We start from the raw sequence: 19,274 nt of genomic DNA, 5'->3' as shown, positions 1-19,274 counted from the left end.
CAAGTTGATAGGCCTACTGTGGGACTCAGCATCTCTCCCAGTGTTATATCCATATCCATGTTTGAAAAATAATATGTCCTTCCTAAACTTTTGTTTCCCAAGCTATAGACTAATATGAAAATTAGTAAAACTTTTAATTTAATGCAGCAACTCTAAAGACTTAACATCCATAGGTGGAAAAAAGAAGTGAATTGGAACTGACCTTATTTGAATGAGTTCTTCTAATCAAGACAATATATTATGATATACATAAAATGGGACCTTTTGGTTAGGAAACAAATGAAAAGTAAAAATTAGATTTTCAACTCAATGTGTTTAACATTTAAAGTAGTCTCTAGAAAGTCATTAACTTCTTCGAGCCCTTCTTACCTATCATGAATGTGAAAATAAAACAGAATTTGTAAAACCTATTGTTTCAAAGGATTTATGTTTTGAATAGGGGTTGCTCAAAGGATTTAAAGGAGAACTAATTCATGTATTTAACAAACATGATGGTGCCTTGAAGAATACAGAATATTTCAATCAACTAAAAGACAATAGCAACATAATTCTGTTGGGAGACTCACAAGGAGACTTAAGAATGGCAGATGGCGTAGCCAACGTTGAACACATTCTGAAAATCGGATATCTAAATGATAGAGTAAGTCTACACATCTGTCATTTAATTTGCTTTTAAGAAAAATTTAGGATGAAGCTTCATAGGCAGTTGTTACCAAAGATGCCTGAGAAAGTGGATATTCTAGACATTGTGATTGCTTTCTCCCTTCACGCTGGTGATTGCTAAAGGAGTTGGTCTGCACACAGGCATGCTGGAGGTATTGGGGGAGGGGGAGTGCATTCAAGGTAAGGCCTCTCGGGTCTCTCCTCACCAGAGCTGGTAGCACTCCCCAGACACAAGATTCACAGATGTCTCCAGACATTGCCAGATGTCCCTTGGACACAGCTCCTCCCCAGTTGAGAACCATTGGATTAGAGAGAGATCATTTTGAGAGAAAAGCCACCATGTGGGAAAATTTCTATGTCATTTAATCTTAAAAGTTTGAAAATAGGGGCTGGCCCAGTGGCGCACTGGTTAAGTTTGCACGTTCCGCTGCGGCGGCCCAGGGTTCGCCGGTTCGGATCCAGGGTGGGGACATGGCACCACTTGGCAAGCCATGCTGTGGCAGGCGTCCCACATATAAAGTAGAGGAAGATGGGCATGGATGTTAGCTCAGGGCCCAGTCTTCCTCAGCAAAAAGAGGAGGATTGGCAGCAGATGTTAGCTCAGGGCTAATCTTAAAAAAAAAAAGTTTGAAAATATTTCTTCATTTCAAAGGTTTTATGAAAGTGAATTTAATTTGCTACATTTTGCCCAAAAGATCTAATGTAACAATGAGATTCATACAGAAATTATTTGCTTCTCATCTCTGCATATGTTAATTAATTATTATTTTTTTGATTAGGTGGATGAACTTTTAGAAAAGTATATGGACTCTTACGATATTGTTCTAGTAAAAGATGAATCATTGGAGGTGGCCAACTCTATCTTACAGAAGATTCTGTAAACAAGCGTTCTTCCAGAGAAGACCTCTCTCCTGTGGGTGCAATTGACGCATGAACTGCTCATCCGTTCGTCTTGCTGAAAGACCTTATTTATAATATATTATTGCTCTTGAACTTTTTCCTGTACGTTACTGAAGTATTTTCAGACATGTTGAACCCATCAACTGGAAGCTCTTTTTCTCCACCTCTCCCAGTACACTCCTCCCTCACTATATTTTTAATAGAATAAAAAAAAATTATTAAAGCCAAAATTTGAAAAATAACTCTACATTTCCAGAGTGAATTTTGTAGTTCAATGTTATCATGAAGTTTTTGAGGAGTCTTTTTACACTGCAAAAGTTTGTAGAAGTTTAAAAAGAAGTTTTATGAAATGGTGAAATAAAGTGCATGATTTTAAGTGTCGCCATTTTTGTAATTTGGGTGAATTATGCTGATGAATCACCACCTCCTGAAATTGTGGTGTTTGGTGAAAATCCGTATTTATCAGAAAATACTGGCACCTGGTGTTTGAAAAAACTCTTGGTATCCACATATCACTAATCATTACAAAATGTTCTGTATTAAAGCACTGATAATAAACATGAAATGAAAAGCCTTTGTAATTCTACTGTCAAGACTGTTATTATTCATTGATTCAACAAATATTAAGCACCTGCCATGTTTTTCTTGTGTGTGTATGTGATATTATGAATCCTAATATCTTTGTCATAGTGGCTATTTAGGTAGATTATTTTCAAATTTACACATCATAAGTTTAAAGATAAAAAGATATTTGCAGAGAAAATTTAATCTGCCCTTCAGAAAATACTGGGGCCTAGGAAAATTGTTTTCCCCATTGAAAATATCAGTAAAAGAGGGTACTTCATTCTAAGTCTAGGAGATTCAGAAACAGGGGCCAGCCCCACAGTGTAGTGGTTAAGTTTGGTGCATTCCACTTTGGCGACCCGGGTTCATGGGTTCAGATCCCAGGCACAGACCTACACCAGTCATCAGCCATGCTGTGGTGGTAACCCCCATGTAAAGTAGAGGAAGACGAGCACAGATGTTAGCTCAGGGCTAATCTTCCTCAGCAAAAAAAAAAAAAAAAAAAAAAAAGGTTTATAAACAGCCTCAGGTGGGAAACAAAGTATAGCTGGGTCTCATGGTGACTACAACTGAGTACTGTGAAGCTAGAAACTGACATTCTCCTCTGCAGTCTGCCTTTCCATTCCAAATCTCTGCTGCCCCATAATTAGCGTACACAGGACTTAGACTTGCCATTGTGATAAATTTGACCCTCACTATATCCCTTGACCTCCAGAGTCTGTGAGCAACTAATTGAGTTTCTTAAAGCATCTGAGCTGTGAGACACAATGCATGATCCAGCTCGTTCTGGACATCCAGTGTGGTCAGCAGTCTGTCCAATCAGGTGTGGCACTAAGTCAAAGCCTCATGATGAAAACCTTTTTCCTGGGGCAGCCCCTCCTTATCCTCCACCACTGCTTCTCCTTTGTTTAATAAATAAGTGAAATAAAGTATGCATTGGCAAAAGCTAGACTGTTCCCTGCTTAGGTATTTTAAAAATCAAACCCAAAACCCAGCTTCTTGCTTTACGGCAGATACTGTGGCATGGGAGTATCAGAATTACCTGGAGGACTTTTCTCACATAGGATGAAGTTGGGAATCTCTGGTCTAGTGATAGCTCTTTACTCTTGTATTGCTGTTAGAGCTTGCCATGTTGGTTATTTTCCAAAGGAGTTTATAATAATGCTTCCACCGATAAACATACTGCATGGCACAGATGTAAAGGATACTGACGTTAGGACCTGCATTCTACTCATGGCTCAGCCCTTTACCAAGACTGTAGGTCAGTCAGCTTCCCATAAAATTAAGGCCTTAAGAGCATGCAGTCTACAGCCCCTGCACAAGCCACGACCATGATAACTTGATTATCAAGCCAAGGCCCCTCCACTGTATGCCTGGGACCCTATCACATCTCACTGCCCCTGATGGGCTGATATGTAAAATAGTTGTATTCAGGGTCAGCTTTCAGAGCAGTTTAATGCAGCCGTTAAGAAATGGGCTATGGAGGGGGCCGGCCCTGTGGTGCAGCGGTTAACTTTGCACGTTCTGCTTCTCAGTGGCCCGGGGTTCGCCAGTTCGGATGCTGGGTGCAGACATGGCACCGCTTGGCACGCCATGCTGTGGTGGGCATCCCACATATAAAGTAGAGGAAGATGGACATGGATGTTAGCTCAGGGCCAGTTGTCCTCAGCAAAAAGAGGAGGATTGGCAGCAGTTAGCTCAGGGCTATGGAGTCAGACTGCCTGGATCTGAATCCTCTTTCTACCACTTAGTAGGTGTGTGACCGAGACAAGTTATTTCAGCCGTGTCCCGTTTGCTCCTCTGTGAGGTGAAGGTAATGACAATCCTCTGGCTGTGTGAGGATGAAATGTGCTCATTTACATCTAGGTAGACATTCAAAATTTATGTTTGCATTTAGAATAGCTTAGCACAAGAATTCGATGTTGTTAGCTACTATCCATTGACAAAAGTATGAGGAGTTAGAATCCCCCATCAGTCTGGGGAAATTGATGAAATGGGAGGATATTTCACAGCCCCAGTGAACGTTGGGAGTGTATAGTAACTACACATTCTCTAGAGCCTAGCATTAGCCGGTAGTGTTTCTCAATTTCAGACTTTACTTTGTGAAGCAAAGCGGTGTTGAGTGCTAAGATTAACAATTTTGATGGAACTGGAAAAAAGACAAACCTGTCAAAAGAGATACTAGCTTGTTCCAGAGTGATTTCACAAGAAATCTACATTCCATGGTGTGTTTAATAGACACCAAAGGTCACTAGGTAGATTACTGAAGGTGTTTTTTAACCAGACTTCAGGCTCAGGAGTTTCTCTTCGGTGTACCCTACGGAGAATCAGGAAGGAGAAGACAAGTGATCTCGAATGACCAGTCCTGAAACTTCTCCACGTCACTCCAAGATTGAACAATCTGTGCCACTTTTCCTACTTAGTCTGGTGTTTCAGCACAAGTTTAACAGATGATAAGAAGGCCCCGAGGTGTAACGGCAGACTTTGAAATCAGGCAAACCTGGGTCTGCGTTTTTGATTCTGTGATCTGGAGTAAATTTCCAACTTCTCTAAGCCTTAGTTTGCTCATCTGTAAAGTGGGGCATTAACTCTAGAGGTGAGGATTAAATGAAGAGTCATTCACTTAAGTGCTTACTGTGTGCAAGGTTCTAGAGAAACAACCGTAAATGAATCAGACGTGCTTCCCGCCCTCATGTCTCATCCTAGTGGATGAGACAGAAGGAGAAAAGAAGCTATTATACATAAGACAAATGTTATGAAGAAAACAACACAAATAACAAGGAACCTATTTTAGACAAGGGGGTAAGAGAAAGATTGGGGAGGTGATGTTTAAGCCAAAGCCTGAAGGATAAGGAGTCATCCATGTGAGGAGTTGAGGGAAAAGCATTCCAAGGAGAGGGAACAGCATGTGCCAAGGTCCCAAGTAAGACCATATGGGGTGTTCAAAGAACTGAGAACTGGTTTAACAGTAATATTATGAACAAAAGGAAGAATGATATCAGATGAATGGGAAGTGGGTGGGACAGTACTATTATGAACAAAAGGAAGAATGACATCAGATGAATGGGAAGTGGGTGGGTGCCAGATCACACAGGGCTTTGTAAATCATGGTAAGTTTGGTTTTACTCTCCCTGCAAAAATAGGTGCCATGATCTCACTTGCTGACGTGAAAAAGGACTGGTAAGGGAAGAAATACCCAAGCAAACCAGTTAGGTGGCTACTGCAGAAGTCCAAACTAGAAATTATGGTAGGTTGCCGGGACGGAGGCAGTGGAGCTGGAAAGAAGTGGGTCATTTCCAGTAGTTGTAGATTTAGAAATGACAAGACTTGCCTTTGGATTAAACATGTCGGGGGAGTGAATAGGAGGGGCCTCACAGATGTCCGGTTTGGGTAAGGGTGGAAGGGAAGAATGAGAGAGGAATAAGCTTGGATGGAGAGTGTTGGGAAGGGAGGAGAAATATACATTCTATTTTGGACATACAGAGTTGGAGGTGCCTGTGAGTTATACAAGAAAAGATACCAAATAGGCAGACTAGAGCTCAAAGGGAAAATTTTGGCAGGAACAATAACTTTGGACATTGTCTGTATTTAAGTGAGATTTAAATATGGCCAGTGTAAGCTGGAAGGAATCCCCTGACCTATGGAAATTCCAACATTAAGGACAAAGACTACACAGCATCAAATACTAGTTTATTTATTTAATCTTTTTTTTTTTTTTTTTTTGCTAAGGAAGATTCACCCTGAGCTAACATCTGTTGCCAATCCTCTTTTTTTTTCTGCTTAAGGAAGATTAGCCTTGAGCCAACATCTGTGCCAATCCTCCTCTATTTGTTTTGTATGTGGGACACTGCCACAGCATGGCTACTGAGTGGAGTAGGTCTGTGCCCAGGATCCGAACCCTCAAACCCAGGCTGCTGAAGCAGAGCACATGGAACTTTAACCAGTCAGCCATGGGACTGGTCCCCAAATACTATTTCAATAAGCATAAAAGTTTTATATCCACAACCAGCAATAAATAATTGGGAGCAGTGCTCTTATTTTATAAAAAGACCCCAGATTCCCAAGAAAGCCAAGGGAACATGGCTTCAAAGAAAGCAACCTTGCTCCTAGAAACCTAAGATATGAAAGTGCTTATGCATAATCTCACAGTCAGGCCAATTTCCCTGCCAAAATTAAAATTTTTTCTCTCTTGTAATTAATCATTTTGAAAAGTATTATAAATTCCTAAGTAATCAGAGAGTGAAACTTGCTCATTTTAACAAAATAGGGCAGACTGCTTATGCTCGTAAAACAGCCTGGTGGTGTTTCAAGCACAAGGGTCACATACACGCTCAACTGAAGTCATAGAAACAGTGAAAAAAGGAGGTCCCAGGGTCTGGAGGGCGGGGCAAATAGGGAGAGGTTGGTAAAGGGTACAAACTTTCAGCGATAAGATAAATGAGGTCTGGGGACTAATGTATAACATGGTGACTATAGTTGATAACACTGTATTGTATAAGGGAAATTTGCAAAGAGAGTAGAACTTAAATGTTCTCACCAAAAAAAAAAAAAGATAAATATGTGAGTTGAGTTGATGGATGTGTTGATTGACTAGACGGGGGGAATCCTTTCACAATGTATACATATATCAAGTCATCACATACACTCTAAACACCTTACAATTTTACTTGTTAATTATACCTCAACAAAGCTGAAGACAAGAGCCAGCAGGGCGAGAGGCCCAAGAAGAGCCAATAGTCCAGTCTGAGTCTGAAGGCCAGAAATGACCAATGTCCCAGCTCAGGCGGCCAGGCAGGCAGAGTTTAAAAACAAAAGCAAAAACGAGCTAAACTTTTCCTCCAGAAGCTCTAAGGCCCACAGTCCTTAATTTCCCCAGAGAAATAAGAGAAACGTACTTTTTATTCAGCCAACCTGTCTTTACCACTGTAGAAAACAGCTAGTGAAGAAATTCAAACAGGACCAACTAAAAATCTGTTGTAAGGGGGCTGGCCCGGTGGCGCAGTGGTTGGGTTTGTGCACTCTGCTTTGGCAGCCTGGGGTTTGCCAGTTCAGATCCTGGGCGCAGACCTAGCACCGCTCATCAAGCCACGTTGTGGCGGCATCCCACATGGAAGAGCTAGAAGGACTTACGACTAGGACATACAACTATGTACTGGGGCTTGGGGGAGAAGAAATTCTTAAAAAGAGGAAGATTGGTAACAGATGTTAGCTCAGGGCCAAGCTTCCACACACACACACACACACACACACACACACACAATCTGCTGTAGGGAATAAGCACAAAGTTTTACCTTCATGACAGTATGTGAGGATAATGAAGCTTACAGGCCAAATGCATTCCGAAGGGCAACTCAGTTTAGCAAGATTATTACCCTAAGTAGCACACTTAAGGAATCCTGTTACGTGAAAATCCAAGCGCCTGTGTGCTGGTCGAAGAGGGTGAAGGAGCATTAGTGACCACGGCAGCAGCAGCCAGGAAGGCCATGGGCATCTCCTTTGCCACCCAGAGCACACTGAGTCCCTGAAGTTGCTTCTGCAGAGAGTAAACAATAACATTCGCTTTTAAAAGACAATTATTTATATATATATATATATTTCCCCTACATATGTGCTAGTTATTCTCCATTTGCTCCCAGCCCGATCCCTACCAGAGCCATTCTCCACCTTTCTCTGAACCCCAAAAGGCAGACCTCTGAGAACACCAGCCCCTGAGCTCCTTTCCCTCTGGCTTCGGACTGGGTTCAGCTGGACGCCAGTGACAGGACAGAGAGGATGGGGGGGTTTCCTCCCTCGCTCCTCCTCTGCCACAGTTCTGGCAGTGGCTGTGTCCCTCCACGACTCCCACCAGGCCGCCCCGTCCGGGTTCCCCTTGACCCTTCAGGCCCAGGGGTGGAACAGCCTCTTACTGTTGCTGGCCAACAGCTGTCATGGGTATCTCGACATCCTTACTGGGTCCCGGAGCCCTGCCCACATCTCTGTAAACAGCCCTTTCATAGCTTCTCTTCACAAGTCCCATGAGGTGTTTCCTGTCAGGACCGTGACTGATACACACCCACACACTCTCCTTCCAATTGGATGCAATGCGGTCGCACGGAATTTTTTTTTTTCTTTTTGCTTTTTCTCCCCAAATCCCCCCAGTATACAGTTGTATATTTTAGTTGTGGCTCCTCCTAGTTGTAGTATGTGGGACGCCACCTCAACGTGGCCTGATGAGTGGTGCCATGTCCACACCCAGGATTCGAACCAGAGAAACCCTGGGCCGCTGAAGCGGAGGGCACGAACTTAACCACTCAGCCGTGGGGCCGGCCCCAAGTCCCACAGAATTTTTATCAAAGGGATTCTGACCACATGGTGTATTCTCATGGGATCCTCTCAGCCTTTAAATAAAACACCACAAAACCAGATGACATAATTCAATATTTTATACATAGAAAGATCAGTTTTCCAACATTTATTCCATTGAATGAGTGCACGGCATTTTCATGAACTATCTCAGGGCTACATCAGTACAAAATAGTTTAAATTAGTAAAATAAAGCAGTTTCAAAAGGAAAATCATTGGTTACTTCAGAGTGAGTGCCACCACCACTTGGGGACAGGGGACATAAAGCAGCAAGGTAATTACTGCATAAGGTGGGGACAGACCAGCAGGTACAGTGTCCTTGTTATCCCAAGGAGAGAGAGGCCCCTAGCCTTCAGCGCACCTCCCTCTCCAGGACACGAACGAGCAGCAGAGGGATGTCACCCTGTTTATGCTCATCAGTTAGAATGCCACAGTGAGATGCTCCAGCTTGGCTTAGCCACCAGCGCTGTGCGTATCTAGCTGATCAAAGGATTCAGGATGGGAAAAGTGCGCTACAGGGTAGAGTGATGGGACTAAGACAGAGTGAAGCAGGTAATCTTACACGCCAAACACAGAATCAAGGTCTCTACTCATGGTCCAAGATGCCTTTCGTTTGGTCCACTGGTTTTCTTTTTAACCTCCTAAGTTACTTGGCCAATGGGAGGACCACAACTCAGTGGGGTGTGATTAACTCGAGAAACACAGGTGTGTGTATGTGTGTGTACGTGTGGGTGTGTGTTTGAGCGTAGGGGGAAGACGGAGGCTGGGCATCATCAAAGCCTATACAGGCTGCTGAGGAAAGCGTTCTGGGGCTTCTGGGAATCCTTGCCCTATGTCTTTTCTGCCCTTCTGGAGAACACTTTTAGCACACCAGAAAGTTAAAAAAAAAAAAAATTAATCCTCTTTATGTAGACATCCTAGACACTTTCTCTTCTGTTCCCTCCAAGATGTATATAACCTCTGGATGACACTATTTTCCTTTAATAGTAAAACTGCCCAGAAGGCTCACAAAACAGTGGTGGGCAATGCAGCCTTTTAAATACTCTACACAGCCCATGCTAAGGCGCCCTGCACCGATTTTCTTTAACATCACTGCCATTCAGCCTAAAATTCTCCCCACGTGTATCGACCCACCCCTGACGTATGCCCCAGGTGCCATGTGACCCATCTACTACTTGCTGACGTTTCGCCTTCCGAGAGACCCTCGCGCCCTCACTACAAATCCTGCCACGACAGGGGGCTTGGTGTCACACAATTGGCTCATGTCAGGGTTAGAGTTCGTCATGTTTGGCTTCCTGGTCTTTGAGTTTAAACTCCTCAGCCGTAACCTTCCCATCTCCATTCCGGTCCTGGTTGGTGAACATATTCTTCACAATCATCTCAGCGTCAAAACCAGGAGCGAGTTTCCCTTTGCCGGATGCCACCTGGGCGTGAATGTACTCTGAGAACTGGAGACAAGGGGGACAGGACAGGCCATGAGATACAGAAGCTGAGAACGTGAGGCCAGGGCCTGAAACAGAGTGGCCCAAGGGTGATGGGGCTGGAATTTGAGTCTGAGCTGACAAAACAGACAAAATCTTAGGAGCTACATGACCTGGGTTTTCTTCTCCAGAGGCACATTAAAAAAGCCCTGACTAAACGACTCCAGGAGCCCTTAGGTTCCAGGCAGCCAAAATACAGCAGCCATTGGACCATCTCTTCTCCTCAAGTCAACACTTACTTCCCCACCAAAGGCTGACCCGTAACCACCCCAGCCTCTGGGAACACGGCTGCCTGCAATTATTCATTCATTCATTCATTCATACAATAAAAACTTATTGTCTACTGTGTGCTGAGAGTCATCCTAGACCCTAGAGATACATCAATAAACAAACAAAACATGCTGCCCTTTTAAATCTAGCATACCCTAGTGAGAAAGATACACACTTAAAAATGAACATAAAAAATAAGTAAATTACATATTAACTTAAAAAGTGAAATGCTCCAGAAAAATGAAAAAGTAGAGCGAAGTAAGGAAGATCAAGAGTACATGTAGGTGGGGAAGCAGGTTGAAGCATCAATCCAGTGGTCAGAGGACAGCCCCAGTGACAAAGAGAGCCTTGTGCAAAGGCCTGAATGAAGAGAGTGACCTGGCCAAAAAGTTATCTAGGGGAAGTGTCTTCTGAGCAGAGAAGAGCTGGTGCAAAGGCCCAGGGTGGATGCATGCCTGGGGGTTCACAGAACGTCAAGGGGACAGCTGTTGCAGAGGAGGTTACAGTGAGCTGCCCATGGAGGGCCTTTGTGGGGCTTTTATGGGCCACTGTCAAAACTCTGGAAATAGGGGGGCCTTTGCAGGGTTCTGTGACGAACCAGCCCATGATCTGACTTATGTTTTAGAAGGATCATTCTGGCTGCTGTGAGGGGCAAGGGTGAAAGTAGGAAGATCTTGATAGAGGTCCCAGCGAGAGACGGCAGGCGCTGAACTAAGATGCAGTAGAGTGGAGGTGGTGTGAAGAGGTCAAGTTCTGGATGTATTTTCAAGATAGAGCTAGAGTGATTTCCTGATAGATTTACTATGGCCTATGAGAGAAAGAGAAGAAAGATTGCTGAGTGCTCTCACCTGAGCAACTGGAAGGCTAGTGTGGCCATTGAACGAAATGGGGAGGGCTCTGGGTGAAGCAATTCGGTGACGGGAGAGGATGTCAGGGGTTCAACAAATGAAGGTGTCAAGCAGGCAGGTGAGTATATGAGCATGAAGTGGAGAAAGAAGACCGGATTGGAGCTACAAATTTGGAGGTTATCAGGATATAGATGGTAAAGCCATGGGACTGGAGGAAACCACCAAGTGAGTCACATAAAGGTGGAGAAGAGAACGAGTTCAGGACTTAGCCTGGGGCACTCCAACATGAAAGATCAGAGAGAAGACACCTGAGAAGGAGCTACTAGTGAGGTAGAAGGAACATCAAGAAAATGCGGTGTTCTGGAAGCCAGGGAAAGAAGGCTTCATGCAAAGGAGTCAGCTGTGTTGAAACAAGAGAATGAGGACTGACTGTTGGATTCAGCAACACGAAAGGCTCTGGTTGCCTTGGCAAGACCAGGTTCAGAGATGTGGAGGGATAAAAACCTGACAGGAGTGGGTTTAAAAGAGAATGGGAGGAGAGGAATTGGAGGTAGGGAGGACAGACAATTCTTTTGAAGTTTTTGCTGTAAAGGGAGCAAAGAAATAAATGAAATGGAAAGATGCATCAAGAGAAGGAAAAATAATAGCATGTTTTTACGCTAATGCGAACAATCCGGCAGCTGGAGAAAAGCTGATGATGTAAGAGAGGCAGGGCAGAAGGTTGGAGCGACATCCTTGAACAATCAGAGGTGGAACACATGGAGAGCTGCACGTCACCACGGGTGTGAGAGGAAGAGGACTCTGTATGTAAAGTGCTTTGTCCATGAGTGTGTAGGTTATCATCATCACAAGAAAAAAGCACAGCTGCCCTCCTCACTCTGAGAAGGCTCCGCATCCAGAATGGGTCCTCCAGCCCAAGGAGGCTCCCTGAGCTCCTTTGGTCCCACTTTCCTTCAACAGTCGGTTACCTCTTCGAGGAGGACTTCTCCATCGCCATCCTTGTCGATTTCTTCGAAGAGGTTGGCTGACACCTCGCCGTTCCATATGAACATGTACCCCTCGGGGAGGCCCGCCACGAGCTCCAGCAGCTCGATGTCAAACACCAGCACGGCACTGCCAGGCACTTCTCCGTCTGCCTCACCGACAGGGGAGGAGGCAGTGTTAGCGCCAAGGACAGCAGGCAAGCCCGTCTCAACCTCCTTCCCCCAGCCCGGGTTCCAGCTGCCTCAAGGATGGCAGACATTTCTTGTGAAAGCAAAAAAGTTAGCATCGGCAAGTGGTTTTTCGAAACTGTAGACAGTGACCATTAGTGAGTCATGAAATCAGTTTAGAGGGTGGTGACTAGCATTTTTTTTAAATTAAGGAACAGAATAAAATAGATCAGAGTACACTGCACATGGAAATGATAGGTATTATTTTATGAAACTTGAGTTTCAACTTAATATATAAAACTACATATGTATATATGTATAAATTGTACATTTATGTGTAATACAAATTGAGAGAGAAAATGTATTTCTTACTGGGTGCCTTGGTAAAAAAAGCTTGAAAGCCACTAATAGAGACCACAGTGGTAGACCTTTTGAATAAAACTAACAGCAGAACTTAAAGAATAATACGGTATGCCTTAAAAATCACGATCTGAGATATGACTATAAACACAAACTTGAAAACAGTATATACTATGTGAATAAATATATAAAGTGTAATTTGTATTATTTAAAATTATTATTACATATTATGTAAATTATGTATTATAATTATTTATTCTATATCAGAGGAGCATGGTCTTATAGGATACACAACCTATTTTTTAAAATATCTCTTCTCGGATTGGTGGGAGTAGCAGAGAGTATTTTTACAATTATTTAAAAATTGTGAAAAAGAGAAAATCGATCCAAAGTGCCTATCGTTTTCACAAGTGAACATTCCTATCTCCTCCATCTCCAGACAGCAGGAGCATAAAAAACCTGAAAAAGAAGGGGCCCCCAAATGCCCACAGGAAGGAATCATTCTGGCCGAAGTCATGAAGTAAACCATCTAAGAGCCAAGACGGCGAGGTAGAGCCAGTATTTCCAGAACTCGACACCAATCTCTTCCGAGAGGAAACCTCCTTGGATAGCTTACAAGGTCAGGAGAAGCAAAAAGCAAGGGCCTGCAGCATTCCAGCGTCCCAGGAAACATTCCAGAAGGAAGCACTTGGCCTCGCTAGAGAAACTGCCTGGAAAGCTCCCTCAGGGACATTTCCCACACTTGGATTTGAAGATCCAAGGTTTATTTCATGGAAACCTCTGCCTTCTCAAGGAAGCGTGGGGTTAACACTGAATTCACAGCGGTCTTCAAACAAAAATGCTAAATACTTAAAAAAATTAAAACCACAGATTCTTTGGGTTTAAAACGGAAGCAGCATATTGTGGTTTTAAATACAGCACCCCAAAAACCACAAAATTCAGACGGTGAACGTGCCCCAAACACCCTTTAACACTGTCGCTTACTCACCCACGCCGGCCTCCCCATAGCCCAGGTGGGGTGGAATGATCACCGTCCGTTTCTCTCCAACGCACATCTCTCTGAGACCCATATCCATTCCCAACACGACTTGTCCAAACCCCAAAACAATATTATACGTTTTGCCTAAATTCCACCTGAAAACAAAACAGAAGAGGCCCTGGTTAGGTCGCCGACCCGTTGGTACTTGAGAGTGTTCTTATGAGAATACATCGCTTCCCTGGCATGCCACTGCACTTCCAAAGATACAGAGCCCCATCTAGCCAGGAGGAAACGTCAGACAACCCACAGTGAGGGGTATTTCGCAAAACAACCAGCCTGAAATCTTCAAGCGTGTCAAGGTAAAAATCGAGTGAAGAATTCCAGAGCGTTGGAACATATGGGAATGGGATCCTTTTTTTTTTTTTTGAGGACAATTAGCCCTGAGCTAACTACTGCCAATCCTCTTTTTGCTGAGGAAGACTGGCCCTGAGCTAACATCCATGCCCATCGTCCTCTACTTTATACGTGGGACGCCTACCACAGCATGGGTGTGCCAAGCGGTGCCATGTCCGCACCCGGGATCCGAACCGGCGAACACTGGGCCGCTGAGAAGCAGAACGTGTGAACTTAACCGCTGCACCACCGGGCCAGGCCCCAGAATGGGATCCTTTTGCTATAAAAGACCTCACAGGAACATTTGGCAGAACTTAAGTGGGGTCTGAGGATCAAAAGGTAGTAAAGTATCCAGTGTTAACTTCCTGATTTTAATGTATGTATTGAGTTATGTAGGAAAATGTCTGTGTTTGTGGGAAATGCACAGGGGTGATGCGACACAATGGTGGCAACCTACTCGCAACGGTTTAGGGGAAAAAATGTTCTTCGTACTGCTCTGGCCATTTTTCTCTAAGTTTTAGTCAGTGTTCTAGTCAGGAATTTTCATGAGAATTTTTAAAATATATAAAGTAGTTAAAATTTAAAACTCTGGCAGGGGAAAGGGGGGGTGGGGGGAGGGCACAAAGGGTGAAGGGGTGCACCCACAACATGACTGACAATAATGTACAACTGAAATTTCCCAAGGTTGTAAACTATCATAATCTTAATAAAAAGTTAAAAAACAAATTTTAAACTCTGGGTTTTAGATTCAGCAAGACCTGAGTTTGAATTCTGGTTCTGCCACTTAATTTGACCCTGGGAAAGGTAATCTCTCAGTTTCCTCATCTATAAAATGGAGATAATAATAGCTATTGCACAGGGAATGGTCTAAATAGTAAATAATACATTATGCTTGGCACAGCAAAGAGGACGTACAAAGAGCTCAATAAATGCATGCCTTGAGGGTGTAAAGTGCTGGTGTCTGTAACAGTCTATGACTCTAGAAAGATAACTGAGAGTTTAACTTGGGCCATGGTTTTAATTATCCTTTTTTTTTAAATTGAAGTATAATTGAGACACAGTATTATTTTAGTTTCAGGTGTACAACATAATGATTCAACATTTGTATACACTGCAAAATGATCACCACAAAAAAGTCTAGATACCATCTGTCACCAAACAAAATGAATACAATATTATTGACTACATTCTCTGTGCTGTACATTACATCCTCATGACTTATTTATTTTACTACCTAAAGTTCATACTTTTTAATCCCCTTCACCCATTTTGCCCCCCACCCCCCGACAACTCTCCTTCCCTCTGGTAATCATTAACCTATTCTCTGTATCTATGAGTCTCGGTTTTGTTTTGTTTGTTTGTTTTGTTTTTTAGATTCCACATAAAAGTGAAATTAAGAGGTACTTATTTTTCTCTGATTTATTTCACTTAGCATAATACCTTCAAGGTCCATCCATCTGGTTGAAATGGCAAGATTTCACTCTTTTTATAGCTGAGTAGTATTTCTTGTGTATGTATGTGTGTGGGTGTGTGTGTGTATATATATATATATATACACACACATATATATCCATTCATCTATCAATGGACATTTAGGTTATTTCCATATCTTGGTTATTGTAAATAATGCTGCAACGAACATAGGAATGCATATATCTTTTCTATTAGTGTTTTCATTTTCTTTGGATAGATATCCAGCAGTGGAATTGCTAGATCATATGGTAGCTCTATATTTTTTTTTTTTTAAAGATTTTATTTTTTCCTTTTTCTCCCCAAAGCCCCCCGGTACATAGTTGTATATTCTTCGTTGTGGGTCCTTCTAGTTGTGGCATGTGGAATGCTGCCTCAGCGCGGTTTGATGAGCAGTGCCATGTCCGCGCCCAGGATTCGAACCAATGAAACACTGGGCCGCCTGCAGCGGAGTGCGCGAACTTAACCACTCGGCCACGGCGCGAGCCCCATGGTAGCTCTATTTTTAATTTGTTGAGGAACCTCCATACCGTTTTCCATAGTGGCTGCACCAATTTATATTCCCACCAACAGTGCACAAGGGTTCTCTTTTGTCCACATTCTCGCCTTGTTATTTCTTGTCTTTTTGATAATAATAGCCATTCAGACAGGTGTGACATGATATCTCATTGTGGTTTTGATTTGCATTTCTCTGATGATTAGTGATGTTGAGCATCTTTTCATGTGCCTGTTTGCCACTTGTGTGTTTTCTTTGCAAGAATGTCTATTCAGATCCTCTGACCATTTTTAAATCAGATTTTTTTTGTTATTGAGTTATATGAGTTCTTACATATTTTGGATATTAACCTCTTTATCAGACATATGATTTGCAAATATCTTCTCCCATTCAGCAGGCTGTCTTTTCATTTTGTTGATGGTCTCTTTTGCTGTGCAGAAGGTTTTTAGTTTGCTGTAGTCCCATTTGTTTATTTTTGCTTTTGTTTCCCTTGCCTTTGGATCAGATCCAAAAATCATTGCTAAAGCTGATGTCAAGGAGCTCACAGCCTATGCTTTCTTCTAGTTTTATGGTTTCAGGTCTTACATTCAAGTCTTAAATCCGTTTTGAGTTAGTTTTTGTATACAGTGTAAGATAGTGGTCCAGTTTCATTCTTTTGCACGTGGCTGTCCAGTTTTCCCAACACTATTTATTAAGAGACTATCCTTTCTCCACTGTATATTCTTCCCTCCTTTGTTGTAAACTAATTGACCATATCTGTGTGGGTTTATCTGTGGGCTCTATGCTGTTCCATTGATCTAATGCGTCTGTTTATATGCCAGCACCATAATGTTTTGATTACCATAGCTTTGTAGTATATCGTGAAATCAGGGAGCGTGATGCCTCCAGCTTTGTTCTTTCTCCAGATTGCTTTGGCTATTCAGGGTCTTTGTGGTTCCAAGTTTTAATTATCCTTGATGCCCATGGTCCCCAGAGAATCCGGATAAATAAGAGCTGGCTCTATCACCTCAGTCACTACTGAAAGCAAATCTATTTCCAAACCTATGGCATTCCTACCACTTTCTGAAGGCAAACAATGGGAATGCTCCTCAATGCCGAGGAACAAGAGCCTCCCCGATATCTTGGAGCCCCTTGATGCCCACCACCAGGTGGTGACAACATGGAAGGGACAGCCCCTTTGGGTCACATCCCCTTCTCAGGCTTCCCAGCCTCCCTTGGGTGCAGAGTTGCTGCCTCTTTCTCTCTTCAAGCTGGTTCCCAGGGCCAGGCTGATTCTCTGGGGCTAGCAAATCAAAACAGGACGGCATTTGTCCTACCTAGGACGAAACCAAAACAAAGCCAATTCTGGCACTGGAGGCCTTGGCTGAAGGCCTGCGAGAGGGCATGTCCCCAGTCCCATCCCACACACAATCCCTCCTTTGTCAGCACCACAGAGGTGCCCTCCCACTGCCTTTCTCCAAGGACCATGGGGATCTCCCATGGGACTACTCGGTTTCCAAGTCTTACAGAATATTCAAGAACTCATTTAGTTATCAAATAATGAATGTTCATTCTTCCCCTCTGAGGGCAGTTGGAACACACATTAAGAAAATCCTCCAAGCAAACAATTTGTTTTCATGTGTCAACCCTGAAAACCCCACTGATTCTTTTTCCTCAGGTTATCCTTTTATTTTTATTTTTATTTTTTGCCAGTTTTTCTCTCAGACATTCACCTCATTCCTTCTGGCATTCCCAGCTTCCCATTCATCACAGGCTTCCTGCTTCCTGCCTGCGGGCTGCCCTCTCTGACTCTCCGAGCCTGTTCCCCTCTACCCTCTCAGCCCTCAGGAACCAGCGCCCATAGCAGCACCTGCCTTGTTGTTTATAGAGCCCACGTGGGGCTTGGAGCGGGACCAGGTCCCACCTTCCAGAAGGGGCTCCTCTCCCCAACACAGGTAGGCAGATGCCCGCCACTCTTCCCACTATCCCATTATTCTGAAGCTTACACCCAGAAGAGACCAGCAGAGACAGCTGGACACTGCTCTTCCATGTAGATTTCCGGATAATACAAATGACTCTCTTGGTACAGAATGTAGTCTCTGATCAGAGGAAGGAGCATCACGTGGCTCCTGGGCATTCTGCAACAATACTGCGAATCCACCAAACACATCAGAAGGCAGGAAGACCGATTCTCTACTCGAGAAGCATATCCTGAACTCACTGAGAAGGAATTCCTTTGTTCATTTCCCACCCTCACTTCCCCTTTCCACAGCGCTAAGAGCACCAGATAAGAGTAGGAACATGAGCAAGAGCAATGACAGCAAGCCATGGACCTCACAGACTGTTCTAACCTTGTGGACCATTTTCACACGCATAGACTCACTTGATCCACCAAACAGCTATAAGCTAGGCTTATTCCCTGCCGCCCTCCATGGGCTTCCAACACAGACGCAAGGAGGTCTGCTGTAAGCCAGGTCCCTGTAAATCTGAGCTCCAGAAGCTAGTATGTTATTTCATTGATTATATCATGCATATTTTTTCACATTGTAACATCTCTGTAATTGGGATATATTTTATAATTGACAGCACACCATTATTTTTTTGGCAATATTTTTACTTTCTTAGAGATACAGAAAATGATGCTTCTAACAATCAACACAACACATTTTAGATTTGCTGAAGTACGCTAAACGTATTAGTATACAGGGTCTCGGGGCACCAGAGAGAATGCTCTGAAGAGTATGTCCCTAGGGCTCTCTCTCCCCCTGTGCCTGGCTCTCTCCGACCACACTCTGTCACCTGAAGCTGGAAGGCAGAGGGACGGGTGGGAGGGAGAGAAGGCCCTCCCCATCTAGAATAAACGCAGCAGCGCATACGTATTTATACGAAGCCCTTTTTTCTCCCCAAGACCAAACTTAGAACTCCAAGTCAGGCTCAATACAAAAAAAGGATGTACTTACGTGGAGATGTAAAGAAAGGCTGAAAATGTTTCTTTCTCAGAGAAGAAAATATAGTATTAACATACAGATACACTGAAGAATCACATACCCAAGAAGCAAAGCTCTTTTTATCTGCATGATGTTAGTTTATACTGTTGATTCCTATTAACACATTTTCAGATTCATCTCAATCAACCAATATTTACAAAATGCTCCCTTTGTGCTTTGCTTTGGGCTGGGTGTAAGGAATAAAAATGTGAATAAACATGCTGGGTGCCCCTAAGGTATTCAGACCAGCGACAGAGATAGAAACAAACTAAATAACTACAAGGCAGGTATACGTCAGACATTATGAGGCAACAGAAGTGGGAGCAGTTGACCCTTCCTAGGAATTAAGGAAAGAGTTTGAGAAAAGCAAGGACATTTAAGCCAGGCTAGA

General features: G+C 43.3%; 2 protein-coding genes across 5 annotated transcripts in view; one reads left to right on the top strand and one right to left on the bottom strand.

Moving 5' to 3' along the window:
* NT5C3A (5'-nucleotidase, cytosolic IIIA) overlaps window positions 1-2,144 on the top strand; it is a 52,497-nt gene extending 50,353 nt beyond the window's left edge. For all 4 annotated transcript variants that reach the window (XM_014838747.3, XM_014838750.3, XM_014838751.3 and 1 more), the window contains 2 exons: window positions 440-640; window positions 1,443-2,144. In XM_014838747.3, the coding sequence (XP_014694233.1) occupies window positions 440-640; window positions 1,443-1,544 (303 nt within the window). In that variant the 3' untranslated portion in view covers window positions 1,545-2,144. The remainder of the gene's footprint in view (window positions 1-439; window positions 641-1,442) is intronic.
* Window positions 2,145-8,531: 6,387 nt separating this feature from the next.
* FKBP9 (FKBP prolyl isomerase 9) overlaps window positions 8,532-19,274 on the bottom strand; it is a 40,121-nt gene continuing 29,378 nt past the window's right edge. Inside the window, exons 8-10 of the mRNA XM_014838703.3 lie at window positions 13,568-13,713; window positions 12,037-12,200; window positions 8,532-9,917 (exon numbers count right to left, since the gene is read on the bottom strand). Of these exons, the coding sequence (XP_014694189.2) occupies window positions 9,741-9,917; window positions 12,037-12,200; window positions 13,568-13,713 (487 nt within the window). The 3' untranslated portion in view covers window positions 8,532-9,740. The remainder of the gene's footprint in view (window positions 9,918-12,036; window positions 12,201-13,567; window positions 13,714-19,274) is intronic.

This window comes from Equus asinus, chromosome 1, assembly GCF_041296235.1.
Source record: "Equus asinus isolate D_3611 breed Donkey chromosome 1, EquAss-T2T_v2, whole genome shotgun sequence".
Lineage (NCBI taxonomy): Eukaryota > Metazoa > Chordata > Mammalia > Perissodactyla > Equidae > Equus > Equus asinus.
The sequence above is the reverse complement of the archived record's forward strand: the minus strand, read 5'-3'. Positions and strand labels throughout refer to the sequence as shown.